This window comes from Hippocampus bargibanti, linkage group LG05 (assembly GCF_051943395.1).
Source record: "Hippocampus bargibanti isolate YZ-2025 linkage group LG05, ASM5194339v1, whole genome shotgun sequence".
Lineage (NCBI taxonomy): Eukaryota > Metazoa > Chordata > Actinopteri > Syngnathiformes > Syngnathidae > Hippocampus > Hippocampus bargibanti.
Window position 1 is genome coordinate 15,863,624 of NC_142738.1, and position 21,525 is coordinate 15,885,148.

Sequence of the window (21,525 nt, forward strand, 5' to 3'; positions counted from 1 at the left end):
ATGCGTTCATCAAAAATTATATTTTTATTTTTCACAAATGAACAGTTTGGGTTTTAGTACCTTCAACAAGATTAAGAACATCTGATCACCACCGTTATTTATTTAAAACCAATTTCAGATGTTTAACATCCTCTTTCATTCCCTTTATTATTAATGGTTTTTAAAATGTTTATGGTGTGATGCGATTTTCTGTCATATAGATATAGATATATACATATATACAGTGCCGGTAGGTAGGTAGGTAGGTGGATAGATGGACAGACAGATAGATAGATAGATAGATAGATAGAACTTCGTTGGGCGTACAACTTTCAAAACGTCTCGGCTCGAGTGGCCGACAACTTCTTCAAGAAAAAAAAAAAAAATATCAAATCAAATGTTTGTTTTATTCAATAAGGCAAAAGCTGCAAGCAAATTGCTACAGGCCACATGGACTCCTCTGTTGCATTAACTGTTGCAATTTGCATACTCGGCACGGCAGCCAATCAGAAGCCTGTTTCGTGCTTCGGACTATACCGTGACTGTAAAGTGTGCTTGAGAGTTTTGAAAGGCGCTTAGAAAGAGGAGTCCACGTGGCATTTAGCAGACAACGCAACGCAAACATTGCATTGTGCACAATGACGACAAAGGACAACTGGAGCAAAATCTTCAGCAAGGCACATTTACCATAAATTAAGCAAGGGAGCATTTGTGGTACGTACTTCCTTAATTAAAAAAAAATCCTTTACACTTCACAACAATGTTTTTTTTTTTTTTTTTTTTTTTTTTTTGCGATTAGTCGTCTTATTGTGTTTCAAGTTGTGAAAAATGGGGCAGGCAACTTTTCAGAGTTGTCTGCCCTGGTGTCCGCTAACTTTTTGTCATGAGTTTAAGATACTGTTGTAACACGTGGTAAACCTCAAGTTATGTGTCCCAGGATCATCCACGAAGCAGGCTACTCGGAGGAGGAGTGTAAGCAGTACAAGGCGGTTGTCTACAGCAACACCATACAGTCCATTATTGCCATCATCAGAGCCATGGGACGCCTCAAGATCGACTTTGCTGACTCAGCCAGAGCGGTGAGTGGTTGCTGAAGTGTCAATCTACCACCACGTAATATTTATATCTATACCCTATTTTCCGGTCTACAAGGCGCACCCAAAATGCTGGGGTATATAAAATGGAACCCCAGAATGATGAACTACGTGATTCAGCAGGAAAGCACTATACGAATGACATTCTGGATGCTTTTCTATTTCTGTACTTGTCCTTTACCCCACGAAGAGTATCACCTTCAGGCACTCTTACATAATTGTGCATTTAAGAAATGAAAGAGGCTTTACCTTTGTTCTAATTTCCAAATCGAACTTCCTCTTACATGCTGTAGTCAGTCAGGAATGATTTCACCCACCTAAAAATGAACGAGCTGTTGCCAATGTCTTAATCAAACCTAAGTGTCATACAAGTCGTGCTGGCAGTAATTAACCGATCCCAGTAATTCATTTTCTAGGAATGGTTTTCATCGATTGATTCTTCAGAAGGCAGAGGATCAGCAACACTAACTGCGGCTCAGCCACTGTCGAGGCCACCTTCGAGGCCACCTAAAACACTTTGTTGTCAATAATGACGATAAAGCTATACAATTAATTCTATACATTTGGATAACCAGCCTGACCAGGGTGGTTTCAAAGTTTGCTGTGCTGGCTTATATTTTGCAGAACCAGGTCAAATATATTTGATGCTATTCACAAAAATGTTAAAATAAGTCTTGCATCAAGTTGAGAACAGAAGAATGACATCTAACTTTCACAAGAGTTAGTTACTATATTAGAGGTACGATATAAGTGACAGAGAGTAGATTGGGAAACCCATCGAGTCAAAAGTACCTTATAATTGACTTACCTCAATTTCACCACAATTATTTTGCACAAAAAAATTAATAAATTCCAGGAACATCCATGAGTTCTAATATATCTGGTATTTGTAGTTTACAGATGCTCCCCACCTTACAAATGTGGTCAGTTCCGAGCGGTCCTTTGTAAGGTGAATTTGTTCATAAGTTGCCTCAGTGCTATATTTTGGATGGAATGTATGTTTAAAGGATAAGCGACATCACTTTTTTTGTTTCTTAACTGACATCAGAAAAACGTTTTTTTAGTCAAATGCAAAACACCAACAAAAATGACTTAAAGTGTCCAAAATCTGCAAAAAATTGAGCTGCGAATTGGGCATTTTCAGAAAGTCCCGCCCCCAGTTCGTGACGTCACGCCAAGACGTCTTGCCTTGCTCGAGAATCAAAACAATGGCTTCAGATTCGGAGAATATGCTTTCTTGTTACACATCCAGTTATGAATATAATTCAAATAGTTAGTAAGAGGAAAGTATAAATGTTTGCAATCGATTAAAGAAAGTCTTCAGGGTCATTTTGAGTGATCAAGACTGAGGTGTAGGGTCACAGAAAATGCAGAAGATGGCGGCAGAGCTCCGTTGGAAATAGTTTTCATCACCTTGGGATTTTTGTCAATGAATATCAAAGAGTTGTCTCGGTGTAACATACGATTCACCATTGCGTTATTTATGTGTTTTCCTTCTAATTTCGCCACCAACACAGATCAACACGAAGTTTTCAGACCAAACAAAGTACCGCAAAATGCATTGAGGTGATGCAAGGTATGTCCTTTCTCGGTTAGGGGCGTTCCTTCAGTGACGTAGGGTTAGGACTCGTCACAAACTCAAAAACAAGACTTCGGGAATGTTCAGCGCGAGTCTTAAAACGTAAAATATAGCTATATGCGGTGGAATCTTTGTAAAATACACTCAGTAGAAGTCATTTGAAACAAATTATGGACACAACTTGTCCGGAGACGTCGGTTTTCCTTTAAGTAAACACTGAACGGAGAAGCATAAAACACAGACGCTCTAACAGTCGTAAAATAAATTCACACCGATTGTAGTACGGCGACATATATCCTTGGGTCTTCAGTAAGCCATTACTGAAGCTGCTGGCACATAATTACTGAATTACGTGTCCGCAGCCATTACTTTTTGTCATGTCTCACATCCTCCTGGAGAATCAACTGGGAAGAGGGATTTCCTCCCCGCCCACACAGCCAATCGTAAGCGATCTCGGCGGATCGGGGCCTGAACTCGTTGGCAACACTTCAGCATAGCCGGGCGCTGATGGGTCGGCCTTGGTGTCCGAAACATAAACATCCAGCGCGTGAAGCCTCCATTGTGTCTATGTGTGTGCATGAAGTACAGTGCGCAGCCAATCACAAGCGATTTCGGCCGGAAAAAGGCGCGCAATACAAAATCGAACTTAGAGCATCTCTGTCTGAACATTTTTCGATATACCCGCAAAAATGTTCATATGTACCGTTGTTTGTGACTCGAATGTTCGTAACTTGGGTCGTGCCTGTATTCACTTTTCACAGTTTGAAATGAATGTCCATGAAATGTATTATTATTATAAAATATATATATACATATAAATGTATTTTGTATTGTTTAAAGTGCCTTGCAAATTATTCAGCTCCTTTGAATCTTGCAACCTTTCGCCACATTTTAGGCTTCAAACATAAAGATATGATTTTTTTTTGTCAAGAATCAACAAGTGGGACACAATCGTGAAGTGGAACATTTACGATTTTCTGTCATATAGATATAGATATATACATATATACAGTGCCGGTAGGTAGGTAGGTAGGTGGATAGATGGACAGACAGATAGATAGATAGATAGATAGATAGAACTTCGTTGGGCGTACAACTTTCAAAACGTCTCGGCTCGAGTGGCCGACAACTTCTTCAAGAAAAAAAAAAATATCAAATCAAATGTTTGTTTTATTCAATAAGGCAAAAGCTGCAAGCAAATTGCTACAGGCCACATGGACTCCTCTGTTGCATTAACTGTTGCAATTTGCATATACTCGGCACGGCAGCCAATCAGAAGCCTGTTTCGTGCTTCGGACTATACCGTGACTGTAAAGTGTGCTTGAGAGTTTTGAAAGGCGCTTAGAAAGAGGAGTCCACGTGGCATTTAGCAGACAACGCAACGCAAACATTGCATTGTGCACAATGACGACAAAGGACAACTGGAGCAAAATCTTCAGCAAGGCACATTTACCATAAATTAAGCAAGGGAGCATTTGTGGTACGTACTTCCTTAATTAAAAAAAAATCCTTTAAACTTCACAACAATGTTTTTTTTTTTTTTTTTTTTTTTTTTTTTTGCGATTAGTCGTCTTATTGTGTTTCAAGTTGTGAAAAATGGGGCAGGCAACTTTTCAGAGTTGTCTGCCCTGGTGTCCGCTAACTTTTTGTCATGAGTTTAAGATACTGTTGTAACACGTGGTAAACCTCAAGTTATGTGTCCCAGGATCATCCACGAAGCAGGCTACTCGGAGGAGGAGTGTAAGCAGTACAAGGCGGTTGTCTACAGCAACACCATACAGTCCATTATTGCCATCATCAGAGCCATGGGACGCCTCAAGATCGACTTTGCTGACTCAGCCAGAGCGGTGAGTGGTTGCTGAAGTGTCAATCTACCACCACGTAATATTTATATCTATACCCTATTTTCCGGTCTACAAGGCGCACCCAAAATGCTGGGGTATATAAAATGGAACCCCAGAATGATGAACTACGTGATTCAGCAGGAAAGCACTATACGAATGACATTCTGGATGCTTTTCTATTTCTGTACTTGTCCTTTACCCCACGAAGAGTATCACCTTCAGGCACTCTTACATAATTGTGCATTTAAGAAATGAAAGAGGCTTTACCTTTGTTCTAATTTCCAAATCGAACTTCCTCTTACATGCTGTAGTCAGTCAGGAATGATTTCACCCACCTAAAAATGAACGAGCTGTTGCCAATGTCTTAATCAAACCTAAGTGTCATACAAGTCGTGCTGGCAGTAATTAACCGATCCCAGTAATTCATTTTCTAGGAATGGTTTTCATCGATTGATTCTTCAGAAGGCAGAGGATCAGCAACACTAACTGCGGCTCAGCCACTGTCGAGGCCACCTTCGAGGCCACCTAAAACACTTTGTTGTCAATAATGACGATAAAGCTATACAATTAATTCTATACATTTGGATAACCAGCCTGACCAGGGTGGTTTCAAAGTTTGCTGTGCTGGCTTATATTTTGCAGAACCAGGTCAAATATATTTGATGCTATTCACAAAAATGTTAAAATAAGTCTTGCATCAAGTTGAGAACAGAAGAATGACATCTAACTTTCACAAGAGTTAGTTACTATATTAGAGGTACGATATAAGTGACAGAGAGTAGATTGGGAAACCCATCGAGTCAAAAGTACCTTATAATTGACTTACCTCAATTTCACCACAATTATTTTGCACAAAAAAATTAATAAATTCCAGGAACATCCATGAGTTCTAATATATCTGGTATTTGTAGTTTACAGATGCTCCCCACCTTACAAATGTGGTCAGTTCCGAGCGGTCCTTTGTAAGGTGAATTTGTTCATAAGTTGCCTCAGTGCTATATTTTGGATGGAATGTATGTTTAAAGGATAAGCGACATCACTTTTTTTGTTTCTTAACTGACATCAGAAAAACGTTTTTTTAGTCAAATGCAAAACACCAACAAAAATGACTTAAAGTGTCCAAAATCTGCAAAAAATTGAGCTGCGAATTGGGCATTTTCAGAAAGTCCCGCCCCCAGTTCGTGACGTCACGCCAAGACGTCTTGCCTTGCTCGAGAATCAAAACAATGGCTTCAGATTCGGAGAATATGCTTTCTTGTTACACATCCAGTTATGAATATAATTCAAATAGTTAGTAAGAGGAAAGTATAAATGTTTGCAATCGATTAAAGAAAGTCTTCAGGGTCATTTTGAGTGATCAAGACTGAGGTGTAGGGTCACAGAAAATGCAGAAGATGGCGGCAGAGCTCCGTTGGAAATAGTTTTCATCACCTTGGGATTTTTGTCAATGAATATCAAAGAGTTGTCTCGGTGTAACATACGATTCACCATTGCGTTATTTATGTGTTTTCCTTCTAATTTCGCCACCAACACAGATCAACACGAAGTTTTCAGACCAAACAAAGTACCGCAAAATGCATTGAGGTGATGCAAGGTATGTCCTTTCTCGGTTAGGGGCGTTCCTTCAGTGACGTAGGGTTAGGACTCGTCACAAACTCAAAAACAAGACTTCGGGAATGTTCAGCGCGAGTCTTAAAACGTAAAATATAGCTATATGCGGTGGAATCTTTGTAAAATACACTCAGTAGAAGTCATTTGAAACAAATTATGGACACAACTTGTCCGGAGACGTCGGTTTTCCTTTAAGTAAACACTGAACGGAGAAGCATAAAACACAGACGCTCTAACAGTCGTAAAATAAATTCACACCGATTGTAGTACGGCGACATATATCCTTGGGTCTTCAGTAAGCCATTACTGAAGCTGCTGGCACATAATTACTGAATTACGTGTCCGCAGCCATTACTTTTTGTCATGTCTCACATCCTCCTGGAGAATCAACTGGGAAGAGGGATTTCCTCCCCGCCCACACAGCCAATCGTAAGCGATCTCGGCGGATCGGGGCCTGAACTCGTTGGCAACACTTCAGCATAGCCGGGCGCTGATGGGTCGGCCTTGGTGTCCGAAACATAAACATCCAGCGCGTGAAGCCTCCATTGTGTCTATGTGTGTGCATGAAGTACAGTGCGCAGCCAATCACAAGCGATTTCGGCCGGAAAAAGGCGCGCAATACAAAATCGAACTTAGAGCATCTCTGTCTGAACATTTTTCGATATACCCGCAAAAATGTTCATATGTACCGTTGTTTGTGACTCGAATGTTCGTAACTTGGGTCGTGCCTGTATTCACTTTTCACAGTTTGAAATGAATGTCCATGAAATGTATTATTATTATAAAATATATATATACATATAAATGTATTTTGTATTGTTTAAAGTGCCTTGCAAATTATTCAGCTCCTTTGAATCTTGCAACCTTTCGCCACATTTTAGGCTTCAAACATAAAGATATGATTTTTTTTTGTCAAGAATCAACAAGTGGGACACAATCGTGAAGTGGAACATTTATTGGATAATTTAAACTTTTTTAACAAATAAAAAACCGAAAATTGGGACGTGCAATATTATTCGGCCCCCTTGCGTTAATACTTTGTAGCGCCACCTTTTGCTCCAATTACAGCTGCAAGTCACTTGGGGTATGTTTCTATCAGTTTTGAACATGGAGAGACTGACATTCTTGACCATTCTTCCTTGCAAATCAGCTCAAGCTCAGTGAGGTTGGATGGAGAGTGTTTGTGAACAGCAGTCTTCAGCTCTTTCCACAGATTCTCAATTGGATTCGGGTCTGGACTTAGACTTGGCCATTCTAACACCTGGATTCGTTTATTTTTGAACTGTTCCGTTGTAGATTTGGCTTTATGTTTTGGATCATTGTCTTGTTGGAAGCTAAATCTCCATCCCAGTCTTAGGTCTTGTGCAGATACCAACAGGTTTTCTTCCAGAATCTTCCTGTATTTGGCTCCATCCATCTTCCCGTCAATTTTAATCATCTTCCCTGTCCCTGCTGAAGAAAAGCAGGCCCAAACCATGACGCTGCCCCCACCATGTTTGACAGTGGGTATGGTGAGGATCTGTGTTGCTTTTTACGCCAAACATATTGTTTTGCATTGTGGCCAGAAAGTTCAGTTTGGTTTCATCTGACCAGAGCACCTTCTTCCACATGTTTGGTGTGTCTCCCAGGTGGCTTGTGGCAAACTTTAAATGAGTCTTTCTATGGATATCTTTGAGAAATGGCTTTCTTCTTGCCACTCTTCCATAAAGGCCAAATTTGTGCAGTGTACGATTGATTTTTGTCCTATGGACAGACTCTGCCTCCTCTTCTGTAAATCTCTGTAGTTCATGCAGAGTGATCATGGGCCTCTTGGCTGCATCTCTGATTTGTTTTCTCCTTGTTTGAGAAGAAAGTTTGGAGGGACAATCGGGTCTTGGTAGATTTGCTGTGGTCTGATGCTCCTCCTATTTCCATATGATGGCTTGCATAGTGCTCCTTGAGATGTTTAAAGCTTGCGAAATCTTTTTGTATCCAAATCCAACTTTAAACTTCTCCACAACAGTATCTCGGACCTGCCTGGTGTGTTCCTTGGTTTTCATGATGCTCTTTGCACTTCAAACAGAACCATGAGACTATCACAGGGCATGTGAATTTATACGGAAACTTGGTTACACACAGGTGGATTCTATTTATCATCATCAGTCAGTTAGGACAACATTGGATCATTCAGAGATCCTCACTGAACTTCTGGAGTGAGTTTCCTTGCTGCACTGAAAGTAAAGGGGCCGAATAATATTGCACACCCCACTTTTCAGTTTTTTCTTTGTTACAAATTACTATTATCCAATAAACGTTGTTCCACTTCACGATGGTTCCACTTGTTGATTCTTGACCAAAGAATTAAACTTCATATTTTTAAAGGACAACTGACATCACTTTTTTGTTTCCTAACTGACATCAGAAAAACGTTTTATAGCATCTAAAATACCCAAAACATGCAGTATGATATTTTTAGTAAAATGCAAAACATCAGTAAAAATGACTTAGTGCGTCCAAAATCTGCCAAAAAAATGAACCCGGAAGTGGCCAGTTTCAGAAGGTCCCGCCCCCTTGTTCGTGGCGTCACCCCAAGACGTCTTGCCTTGCTGGAGAATCAAAACAATGGCTTCAGATTCGTAGAATATGCTTTCTTGTTACTCATCCAGTTATGAATATGATTCAAATAGTTCTGAAGAGGAAAGCATACATGTTTGCAATCGATTAAAGAATGTATTCCGTGCCATTTTGAGGCAATAGGGGGGGAAAATGTAGCACTAAAAGAGAGGCAGAAAAGGGCGACAAAGCTCCGTGTAAGGAATTAAACAGCCCGTTTCCACAGGCTGATTAATTCCTTACACAGAGGTTTGTCACCCTCTTCTGCCTCTTTTTGGTGCAACACGAAGTTTTCAGACCAAAGGAGTACAGCAAAATGCATTGACGTGATGGAAGGACTGCTGCAATGTGTCCTTTTTCGGTCAGGGGCGTTCCTTCAGTGACGTAAGGTGAGTACTCGTCACCAACTCAAAAACAAGACTTACTGAATATTCAGCGCGAGTCTCAAAACGTAAAATATCTCTATATGCGGTGGAATCTTTGTAAAATACGCTCAGTAGAAGTCATTTGAAGCCATTTTACAAATTATGTACACAACTTGTCCGGAGACGTCGGTTGCCCTTTAAGTTTGAAGCCTGAAATGTGGCGAAAGGTTGCAAGATTCAATGGGGGCGAATACTTTTGCAAGGCACTGGATATATGCTCTATAACAGTGGTTCTTAATCTTGTTGGAGGCACCGAGCCCCACCAGTTTCATATGTTCTCATTAAAAACGTTTTTATACCTTAATGGTTTTGTTCTGTTGATGTTTGATATGGACTAAAAAACATGCAGGTTTTTTATATGTCCCGTATCTTGTGCTGACCCGGCTTTGCTGTGGAATTTTAGAAATGAATGTGGCCCCTCAGTCCAAAAGTTTGCCCACACCTGCTCTATAGTTTCCTGACCTCATCGTAACGGGGTCTCTATATCAAAAATGTGTCTTGTTCATCATTGATAATGACTGCAGCAATTTGGGGCATTGGTTTGAAATACAGTATTCCACTGGATATTACTCCTCCACTGCCATTCACGAATGCCATTCATGCACTGGAGTTGACACATCTTTGCACATGTCTGGCAGTGAATGACAACACGGGGCTATCAAATTGAAATAGCGCCCTGCTAATTTGTTGTATCCCTAGGTTGGTCTGTTATTGTACTAAAAACACATGACTCATGGCTTAACCTAGTCACAGCCAGCCAAATGTTCCGGTCTTTACACTTTTAGTATTTTTATGAAATGCAACTCTGTCACAATCGCGTTGCTTTCGGCTGCTTTATAGCGAGTTAAATGAGAGGTTTGTCCTTTTAGGATGACGCACGGCAGCTGTTCGTGTTGGCCGGCTCCGCTGAGGAGGGCTTCATGACGGGTGAGCTCGCTGGGGTCATCCAGCGGTTGTGGAAGGACGGAGGAGTGCAAGCGTGCTTCAGCCGCTCCCGAGAGTACCAACTCAACGACTCCGCGGCATAGTGAGTAGTCGTATTGCAACGTTCCAGAGAGGGTGTGGCCCACTGCCCCTTCCCATTTCTCTCTCGATTTTTTTTCCTAAACAGCTATTTGAATGACCTGGACAGGATATCACATGGCGCTTATGTGCCCACCCAGCAAGACGTGCTGAGAACCCGAGTGAAGACCACCGGCATAGTGGAGACACACTTCACTTTCAAGGATCTGCATTTCAAGTCAGTTTGCCTTTTTAAGTTCTTCCTTTGTTGAATCATGTCGTTTTATTGAATACCTCGGAGACTTGAAGGTGTCTGAATTGCATCCAATTGACCCATTCTGATTAAACGGTTACAAAAAGTATGACTAAAACCCAATTTTATGGAAAACTAAAACACTATTTCCCATGGGACAAAATGTTTGCATCCCACCGTATTTATTTAGTGACATTTCTTATCATTAGTGAAATTTCTTCTCTTCAAAGAATCAGCATTTGATTTCAATCGGTATCTAGATATATACGATAAATATACACACAAAAAATGACTTCAATTATCTTCATGACATTGGGGAAAACGGAGCTTAACTCATTTTCGAACTTTGTAATGGAACAAATTCAATTCTTAAATTAAGATAGGACAATATTGGAAAAATATGTATACAGTGCTATCTCTACTTAAGAAATTAATCAGTTCTGAAAGAAACATTTTAGCTAGACAATTTTGTAAGGGGACATATTTTCTACGTATGTAAATGCAATAATTCGTTGCAAGATCCCGAAAATTCAGACGTGAATGATTCCTTAAGCTTAAAAATGCATCAAAACGTGGAACAAATACATGTTACAATGAGATTATTGCACGATAAATTAGAGTTGTGCATCATGCAAAAAGTAAAGAATAAAAATGATAGCCATTTAACTTTTTCCTGTGTCATCATTGTTTTTGCTCTCATGTGTTCATGTTCTCTCTCAGGAATGGTTTTTGCCTGTACAACTGTCTTTTTGTGAAAAAATGGTTCCAAACCTGGTTGTTTTTGATGGCTTTTAACAATCCTTCGAAAATGTCCTTGGCAAACATCAGCGTTGTGAGCGATCGCTCGACTGGTGAACACTTTTTCTGAGTTATTCACATTTCCGTAAAACTCTCAAAAGGAAAATGATAAAGACGCTGCAGAAACACATATTTGGAGGACCCTCTTAGCCAATAAGATGCCAAGTTGTTGCTTGGCAATAGTCAATGGCAGAGCCGCTATAAGTATGTTGCCTACAGGAAACTTGGAGTTGCAAGTAGCAACCCATTCAGCATTGTTACCTTTTGTATTGTGAAATTAATTTCATAACAAGAGGCAATATTTTCCTGTTGAGGCAATTGTGCATGAAGAAATATAAGAGTAGTGGTACTATTGCATACATATTTCTTAGTTGGTTTTTTAATTTTTCAAGGCTTTTTTGGTGTGATTTTTACAGAATGTTCGATGTTGGTGGCCAGAGATCAGAGAGGAAGAAGTGGATCCACTGCTTCGAGGGCGTCACTGCCATTATTTTCTGTGTAGCTCTCAGCGACTACGACCTTGTGCTGGCCGAGGATGAGGAGATGGTGAGAATGTGGGGCTGTGCCGTCCGTCCATCCATCCATCCACTGTATAAATTGCACCTTTTATGGCATGTATAATAATATAAAATCAAGAGAATTAAATAACAAATTTAAAATTTATGACCGAACAGGTTAGCTATATAATAATAATACATTTCATTTATAAGCGCCTTTCAAAATTCTCAAGGACACTTTACAGTCACAGGATATTTTTCTGCAGGTGAGCAGCGGCTGCCACACGCGCCAGCGTTCACTCTACCCGGAAGTAACATCAAGTAAAAAAATAAAATAATAATAACAAATAATATGACAAAACAAAGACACAGAGTCATTCATTCTTTGGCACTTTCTATGTGCCCCATTAGTGAAGCCAAATTGATCAGATAATTAATGATGTACCGAGGAAGGTACTCTGTTATATTCCGAATATTCAAAATTTTCATGGAAGTTCCTCCGGAAAATTAAGGACAAATTAATCTGGATATTAATTGACAACATTAAACAAACACGCATTTATGTTTGTGGTTTTGCTTGTAGCCACACCACTCGAGCGAAGCGTGCCTCATCACTGGATAGTCCACGGCTCTCTGCTGGCTGTGTTTCAAATATAATAATAATAATAATAATAATAATAATAATAATAATAATTTTGCTGATGGATTGGAAAGTAAATGCATAGATAGTTGTGTAATGTACTTTGTTGATGTTGTTTCTGTAGTTCCTGTCCCCAGTCTTACAGCTGAAGCAATTAAAATTTCACCAGTGTGCGACTGAGGTTTTTATATTATCAACGATTGATTGTGTTGCTGTAATATACTTTTAATCTTTTAAAGCCCCCCTCCTCCTCTCAGCAGATCTACACGGAACATGATTAAAACATCATGCTGTGCGACTGGGTGAAATATTATCAGCATTATCACATTGATAAAATGTCAGCATTTGCGAGCATAATGGTTGCACTTTCGATTTGATCTTCCGAGTGAAATTACAGAATGAACCTAATACTGAACTATAATCTGTACAGGTGAACTTCATTCAACCTTTTCTAAATTTTTAACACAGTTGTCCAACATTAGTATTTCTGTGCCTTTTGTACAACTTGTCTAATTAATATCCATAATTTATATGAAACATGTTTGTTGTCTTCATCCCCGTTTTAATGTCTCTTTGCTTTCTCACAGAACCGAATGCACGAGAGCATGAAGCTGTTCGACTCCATCTGCAACAACAAATGGTTCACAGACACCTCCATCATTCTCTTCCTCAACAAGAAAGACCTGTTTGAGGAAAAGATCAAAAAGAGCACCCTTACAATCTGCTACCCAGAATATGCAGGTGACGATATCAAACACACTTCTGCCAGTGACCATGAATTTATCCTGTATGAGGTATACTCTGATTGGGGCTCATAAACAATTACAATGAACTAGTCAACATACACACAAAAATAATGCGCCTTGTAACACAGAGTGCCTTATGCATGAACATATTTTGAAATATACCTACTCAGCAATTTTGCGCCTAATAAAACGGTCCGCCCAATGGTCCTAAAAATACGGCACCTGGCAGTTGTTGACTGTGTTCGGAATCATTCACCTGTGTGTTTACCTCTTAATCATGATATTAGGATTTTTTTTCTGTACTATATATAGTCTGCATTTGCACCCCGTCTGTGGCATATAATTATATACAATTGCCTTTCTGTCGATTTTTCAGCTAGTAGTAGTCTAAAATAAACCCAAATCAAACGTTGTCCCTGCCCACAGGCTCAAACACCTACGAGGAAGCGGCAGCCTACATCCAATGTCAGTTTGAAGATTTGAACAAGAGGAAGGACACCAAGGAGATCTACACCCACTTCACCTGCGCCACCGACACCAAGAATGTGCAGTTTGTGTTTGACGCTGTCACCGACGTGATCATCAAAAACAACTTGAAGGACTGTGGCCTTTTCTGAAGGTGACCCTATGATTCACATTCTTGATTACAAAGTAGAGCCGCACTGAAAATAGTGATGTGACAATATTTCCCTAAAGAAACAATCTCAAGAATGCCTCGTGCTTGAAATGGCCACTTCAACTTAAGTACGTTTCCTTTTTAATATTTTCGTGTCCCTCCAAAAATTCTAAATTACAGTAAAACATCTTAACTTTTTATCAAACATTCTTCTCAAACATTTCATATTGCCTTCTACTCTTTTTTTTTATACCCTCCTCTCTGATTGGCCGTCAAGTTTCAGTTCAATATGTAGAATTGCTTGCACTGGGCAAAATTTCAGAGATATCAATGGGTTCAAATTACAGCAATATTTAAAACGCCCAACACTTGCCCCCCCATCCCAAAAATAAATAACTAAACAAACACACAAACAAATAAACTTTTTTGTTCAATTAGTTCTGCCCTTGTCTTCGATAGTGCGCAGTATTTTGGCTACATCTGTCAGTTAACCGCAGTGCTCAAGTCAACCAATAGCATTTTTGGAACTTGATGTATACACACAGCACATTATTAGTCGCCACATGCCGAGAGAATTTAAGGCCTTTAAGTGCACCTTAAAATCCTGAAAATTCAGTAAATTTGCATCATCAATCTATAAAATATATAGTTGTTAAATATACACCTTTATTCGTCTATTATTGTGACTTAAAAATGTTGTGGTGCATTTTCACAAGTATACGAATATCACGTATAGTACTACTTTTATCCTGAAAATATGTTTTTAATCAAACTTGACTTTCTAATAATATTACCGTATAACTTTAACCTCCAAATATTTGTAAAATTCTCAAAAGAAATGTGATTCTCAATTAGACTGGGATGCCTCTGGGCCACACCCTTGCGCCATTTACGTATTTTGACAGCCACTGGTGCAACTTTGTAACTTCACTGCGCCAGCACCAGCGCACGTCTATTATGATTGCCGCATATTGCTACATGATCTGTCACATATGACATACTTTTGTTAAAATTGTTTATTTCCTTCAATAGCGAAAGAAACAAATGTAGATAAACGGCAATTGAAAACGTCATTTTTCTTCAGAGGTTTTAAGTTTTGTCGTGATCTGCCCGAAACTGCCGAAAGAGATAATTGAATATTCATTTACCCATGGTGCTTTGCAGTATTTGCATTGAACCACATCGACATTGATGGTTGCAATATGGAGCGAGAGAACAAGCGTAAAACTCGAAAAGACATTAAAAACGGGCAGCAAACAAACATATTTTTGTTTTTTAAGGAACAACGGAGGGTAATAACAATTCGTATCAGCAAACTGCAGTTAATGATTCGAATTTCGTGGATAATGGGAATTATTTCAGGGCTGTTGCAGCACATTGGAAATCTTCAAAGCAAAGACATGTGTGTAAGTAGACACCAATAAGAAATGTTTGTGCTAAGTCTGTTCTCTTTGTCTTCTTTGTAATATGGACTATCAAAGTAGCATGGGATTAGAAAAAAAAAATAAAATATATATATATATATATATATATATATATATATATATATATATATATATATATATATATATATATATATATATATATATATTGTATGTATGAATAGATTATTTGACTTAAAATTGTTTATGTATTAGAAAAATAGATTTGTCAAATAATATTTTTTTTTGTATAAGAAATGTAGAAATATGCTACCGTCAATGTATTTTGGTTTATTTCAATCAAGTTTTGTATACTTTGACAATCTAGTTAAATCGGCCCATCAATTTTAGAATTTGGCCCCCTTTTCAGACACAAGGGGGCCAACTGGCCCACTTTTTTAATTTCCCAGATCATCCCTGTATATACATTTTTAATGATGACATTCCCTTACATTACACTACTGTATTTTTGTTAATTAACTTTGATATACAGCATTTTTTTTGGGGGGGGGGGGGGGGGGGGGTATCAATTTTTTTTTCTTCCATAAGATTAGTTAATCAAATCTCCTCTGAAGTGTTTTTTCTTTGTCTTTTTGTAGTGTTCCTAATACTGATTGTTTTGGTATAACTGAGCCCGTTGGTGTTATTTGTGTCCAGGCACCCCGGCGGTCCTCTTGCCGTCTGACTATTCAACAAGTGTCTGGCCTTCACAGACACCACCCGCCCCCACCCCCATCCCCGCGCTGACAAATGTCACTTTTTGCGTTTAATTAACTTATGTTCATCTCTCAAATATTTTAATGGCGGCGTGTAGACGAGAAACATTTTGTGTAAAATATTTGTACAACTGTCTATGGCTGGGGCTTTTTCGATCTTTTTAAAAATGAGCTCCTGTGACCTATCATTGTTTTTTATTTTATACATATATATACATACATATATGAAAAGGAGGATACATGTTTGTTTTTTTCCTCCCCCCTTCATCTCTGGATGAATGTATGATTGCTTCATTTCAGCATGGCTTTGTTACCTTTTGTTGACTTAAATGTTAGCTTCATGTACTAGCTGTTGTTACCATTGCAGTTCATTTTATTTCAGTTTGGGAACTTTTATGCTCCTCCTTGGATTTTTTTTAATTATTTTTTTGCTTATGCTCCTCCTTGGACGAACAAAGTACGACCAACTCGCTCCACAGACCAAATTCCCCTCTGACATACTGTGAGAGCCATTTTAATCTTTTCAGCCGGTTTGCATGTGTGTTTGAGGCCCAAAACCTGTGAGTGTGTTTGAGCCTGCCTGCGTGTGTGTGTGTGTGTGTGTGTGTGTGTGTGTGTGTGTGTGTGTGTGTGTGTGTGTGTGTGTGTGTGTGTGTGTGTGTGTGTGTGTGTGTGTGTGTGTGTGTGTGTGTGTGTGTGTGTGTGTGTGTGTGAGAGAGTGAGAGTATGCACAATATCTAAACAAAGGGACTTTATTCCTCTACGTCTCATCCTCCTCTTTCAAAGTTGTATTTTTCTAAGTGACCAACGATGAGTAACATTCCCCGATTGAAGGAAGAAGCTTTGAAAGGTCTTTGTAGCACACACCAAGCAGACGCGCATGTAGATGGTGTGCGGGGTACACGGCCGAAATGTCTGTGATGATTTGACGTTACATATCCCCCTACACATACACATACACACACACACACACACACACACACACACACATATATATATATATATATATATATATATATATATATCACGCACACACAAACATGGGATACATCTGTGTACTAATCTCCATGATTTTTTTGCTAATAAAAGAGCTGCTGTGTTGAATCACAGCAACTTATGCAACAAACTAGTCACATTGATTTTTTTTTTTTTTTGGGGGGGGGGGGGGTCATCAAAAGAAACAGCTGTTTTACATTCTTTGAGGGATACACTCAATGGAAAAGAAAATACATTACTGTGTATTTAAATTGGACTTTTTCCCATGACCACCATATTTTTTTACATGATCACTTCTGCCACATGTCTAGGAAATGCACGGATAAAGAGATATTTTATAGATTAGGGTTGAACAGGTACCCACAGGCAACGTGTTGGCGACGTCTCTTTTGAATGTTCAGCTGTTCAATATTTTCCCCTACTTTTTGCACAAATCTCCATTCTTTAACAAGGAGCAGACCGAAAACAAAACAAAAAACAGGGCTTCCAAGTTGACCAGAATTGTTCTTGTCGTCAAGTTGCCCTTGTGCAACATACCATGAAGTGGCAGGTCTAACAAAAACACACAACATACAAAGCCAAAGTACACACCAACAATGTCACAAAAGTGTTTTGCCGAGAGCTGGGAATTATTTTCAAATGTGTGTGTGTGTGTGGGGCGGGGGGGATACACTACTGTATGTATCTCCAGTGGCATAAAAAGTAAGTACACTTCATCATGGTCTCCCGAAATTAATTGCAATAACACATTTTCATCATGAAACCATTAGTTTCTCCCAACAATATGTGCGCAAATTCAGTTGAATAACTAACCCGTCCTAATTAAGTCCGGTGCTATTATGTCATTTATATATAATCCATTCATCAAGTCCATGCATTTATTTATCCATCCATCCTACCGTTCTAAAGAAACTGTTTGCAGCAGAACCAAGGCCGTGTCATGCGCTGAGGCTAAACCCAGTGTGTCTAAGCATAATGATCAGGGAGACCTATTTTTAGTGTAGTATTGTGACATGTATAAAGCTAAGTGCACAATCATGCTAATCCTTTAATTCCTGCAAGGCAGATCAAACCGCGCACATATGACGCCTCATCAAAGCCAAGGTATGGATTTAAGGAGCAGAATAGGGTGGAAAAAGGACTCTTGTGGATGATGTATCATCCACTTCAAACGCAAAACTACTGACCAGAGTCTACACTAAATTAAGGCACATCAAGACAACCACACAATTTTATCCATTTTCTGATTTGCTTTATTGTCAAAAGCAGTGGTGGGCCGTCAGGGCCAACAAGGCCTTCTCTGCTGGCCTAACATAATCAGACATCATTATCATAATTATAATAAAAGTCAATTTCATTAAAGTATTTTTTCTAAATATATATATATAATTATTCTACATACTGTTTTCTTGATGTTATATTATATCCATTTGGTTATGCTCCTTTCAGTGTTGTAGTTTTAGGTCAGAGTTTTTAATCCAGGCTGTATGAAATCTGACAGACGCCTTCAGAATCAACAGTGAGGGGCGTCTGTGCGCTGTACATGAACGGGCACATGTAGTTGATATACAGTTGCGATAGCCAATCAGATCACGAGTTGGCACAGTAAGGCCAGCTAGAGGGCCTCGCGTTGAACATGACATGTACGCGTCCTGTGATTGGATACTCACTTTACCTCAGCCCTCAGCGGAGGCAGCGCTATGCAAATCAACCAAGCTACAACAGATCAGACCCGGAAACTTTAGCAGAAAAACCAAGTATATCTACTCGCTTTTTTAACCCACAATGGCTGAAGGAGAGGACAACTCGCTGTCGCATGTAGGTAAGCCTATTCTCAAGAACAAATGAAAAAGATTTGTTTACTTTTATTTTCAACAAATAGTTCGTTTTGTGAACGTCTTGTTGTTTTTCTTATATTAAACTGACATTCTGTAATTTGGCGTAAAATCTTGTTAAAAATTGCATATTCTTGGTGGACTTCATAAAACTTTGTGGACAAATGATTTTAAATTTCCTTTTATTTATAAGTGTTTGCAATATCACGTATAGTGACAAGTTCTAATTGCTGATGCAGATTTATTGGTGTGTAATTGCTCCGGAAAATAGCCTGTGTTGTAGACGATTAAGGTGATGCCACGCCCAGTACTGCGTGCGTGTGCTTTTGTAAATGATATTTCCAGCCATTGTCATAAATTATGGTATTACGAGGGATATTTGTTCAAGTCGGACTAAGCAGGACTTCACTGAAGGCCTAGGTGTGAAATGCACGGACCGCCACTGGTCAAAAGGGTGGCAACCTATCGCGAGCTGTCTTCAGGCAGCACAGGCAGGGTACACCCGAAATTGGTTACCAGCCAATCGCAGGGCACACAAAGATTAACAATCATCCATCCTCACAATCACACCTATCGGGACAATTTACAGTAGATTAGAGAGTTCCACTGACCCGCCATATTTATTTTATGCTGTCACTGAATATAAACAAGCAGGAAAAACAATAGCAATCATTCAATGGTAAACTATGCACAGCAACTCTCTCTCTCTCCCTCTCCCTCTCCCTCTCCCTCTCTCTCTCTCTCTCTCTCTCTCTCCCTCCCTCACACACATACACACTGCATTGCTGAGATCATTAGTTAGATGCAGAGGGCAAGCTCTTGACAGGCATAATAAATATTACATTCAACTTTTTCTCAGGCTGAATTGGAGAGTCAGGCATTAAAAAGTCATGACTACAAAAGGGTTGTCAGTCTCTGCTTGACTTGTACTGAAGAGGATTATTTTTTTAATGTACCGGTAATGATGAATATATGATTTGTCGATTGCAATTGGTGTCGCTCCCAGTGGAAGGACATTACCAGTTGGTGACAGTAACGCGTCCGTAAAATGGTTTGCAAAATCAAAACCGACTGAAGAACAAGAAGAAAAAGGAAGCACAATAGTTTGTGTACAATTGTGTTTTGTGCTTGTATTTTCATTTAATGTTTGTGTTTCTGAGCTGGCTGGAGCGGATTAATTGCATTTCTATTCATTTTAAAAGTAAAGATAACTTGAGATGCGACTGTTTTGAGATACGACTGTTTTGATATACACATTCAGGAAGAAAGTAAGCTCGTACCTCAAGTGGCCTCGGTATGTCGCTGATGTGATTTTGACCAAAGTAAAACGTTGCTGCCATCTTGTTGCAATCACAGGTAGTTAGATCTCGCAAAGTTTTTATTTTATTTTCTTCGATGTCCCTATAAGGCAGGGGTCGGGAACCTTTTTGACTAAGAGAGCCATAAAAGTAAAATATTTAGAAATGTTTTTCAGCGAGAGCCACACGCACGCGCACGCGCGGACACTTTTCAACAAAATATCAGAATTCATTATTTAAAATAACTGTGATAGTACTCACCGTTAACATGAATGGTTTTCCGTTCCTCGTGTTTGGTAAAATTCACGGAAAACGATCGGAATGAAATTCAATTTGCCGGTCAAGAGGCGAAGTTACTGCTAGCTCGCCTGCACACGGCTCATAAGCTTCCACACTTGCTATCTGCAATATACTTCTCGCAGAAGTATGTCGATGCTAACGTTAACATGGGGCTTGTTAAAATGTCACTGACATTCGACTGTTTCATCGATGCTATTGTTTCATTGCAAATTAGAATCAGAACATTTTCTCTCCTCGCCGTCTTGCTGGAGCTCAAACACTTTGAAAATATTTCAAAAGGAACAGGCCGAGATTCCCCCGTGCACGCCCGCATTCGGTGATCGAAAGCCGGCTTGAAGACCTCCGCAGACGCCCGCTGTCACACTTCCAGGGAGGCTGCGTCACCCCCCAGCTCACTCCCACCCGATGCGGTTCCCCGCACACACACCGTGTATTCACGCTGAAGTGCACTCGTTGGGCTCAGTTAAAGGGGCGTTTACCCGTTTCAACATGACGGCCATTCTAGGTCAGTGTCATCCAATCAAAATTGCTCTTTCCGCCAACTGCAGCCCCAACGGGAAAAATGAACGGCGAAAAAAAACGACGAAACGAAAAAGTAAATACATATTTTAGTTTTATCGGCGAGCCATATGCAATCATCAAAAGAGCCATAGGTTCCCGACCCCTGCTATAAGGGCCCCGTACTCGTAAAGTCGCACTGGAGGCAGTTACTGTATTTCATTTCTCTGTGTGTGTGTGTGTGTGTGTGTGTGTGTGTGTGTGTGTGTGTGTGTGTGTGTGTGTGTGTGTGTGTGTGTGTGTGTGCGTGCGTGCGTGTGTGTGTTTCATCCCACTGTAGCCTCTGATTGTAATGAATCAATCTAATATTCCCATACCATACAGACAGTACTTTATTCAGAATCAGAATCAGAATACCTTTATTCGTCCCGCAATGGGGAAATTTGCAGTCTACAGCAGCAATTGAAGAGGGATGGGGTTGGGGTGGGATTCAAATATGTACATCACTTTCACATGATTAAAATTCAGTCAAACTGTGCACATTTGCACTTTTGCACTGAATGATTTGTGACTTCTACTTTTGCACACACTGATTTTTGACTTTAAGTACTCCCTCTCCACTGTGAACTGGCCAGCTAGCATACAGCCAGTATACATTGGCCCAAATTGATTCCGGACTCGCGCATCATAATGGATGCCGAACACAGTGACAACTGGAAAGGCCTGCTGGAAACTGCAAATAAAACAATTTTAGACCTTTGAGAGGATGTCTGTCAAATGTCAGA

General features: G+C 39.6%; 1 protein-coding gene across 2 annotated transcripts in view; it reads left to right on the plus strand.

Moving 5' to 3' along the window:
- Positions 1–16,538, plus strand: part of LOC148898057 (guanine nucleotide-binding protein G(i) subunit alpha-1) — a 28,681-nt gene extending 12,143 nt beyond the window's left edge. Inside the window, exons 3-9 of one of the 2 annotated variants that reach the window (XM_088996904.1) lie at positions 917–1,058; positions 9,994–10,151; positions 10,236–10,364; positions 11,594–11,723; positions 12,902–13,055; positions 13,487–13,679; positions 15,755–16,538. In XM_088996904.1, the coding sequence (XP_088853030.1) occupies positions 917–1,058; positions 9,994–10,151; positions 10,236–10,364; positions 11,594–11,723; positions 12,902–13,055; positions 13,487–13,677 (904 nt within the window). In that variant the 3' untranslated portion in view covers positions 13,678–13,679; positions 15,755–16,538. Of the gene's footprint in view, positions 1–916; positions 1,059–4,331; positions 4,500–9,993; positions 10,152–10,235; positions 10,365–11,593; positions 11,724–12,901; positions 13,056–13,486; positions 13,680–15,754 lie in introns of those variants that run through there. The other variant, XM_088996902.1, reaches the window with a different exon arrangement.
- The last annotated feature ends 4,987 nt before the right edge of the window (positions 16,539–21,525 follow it).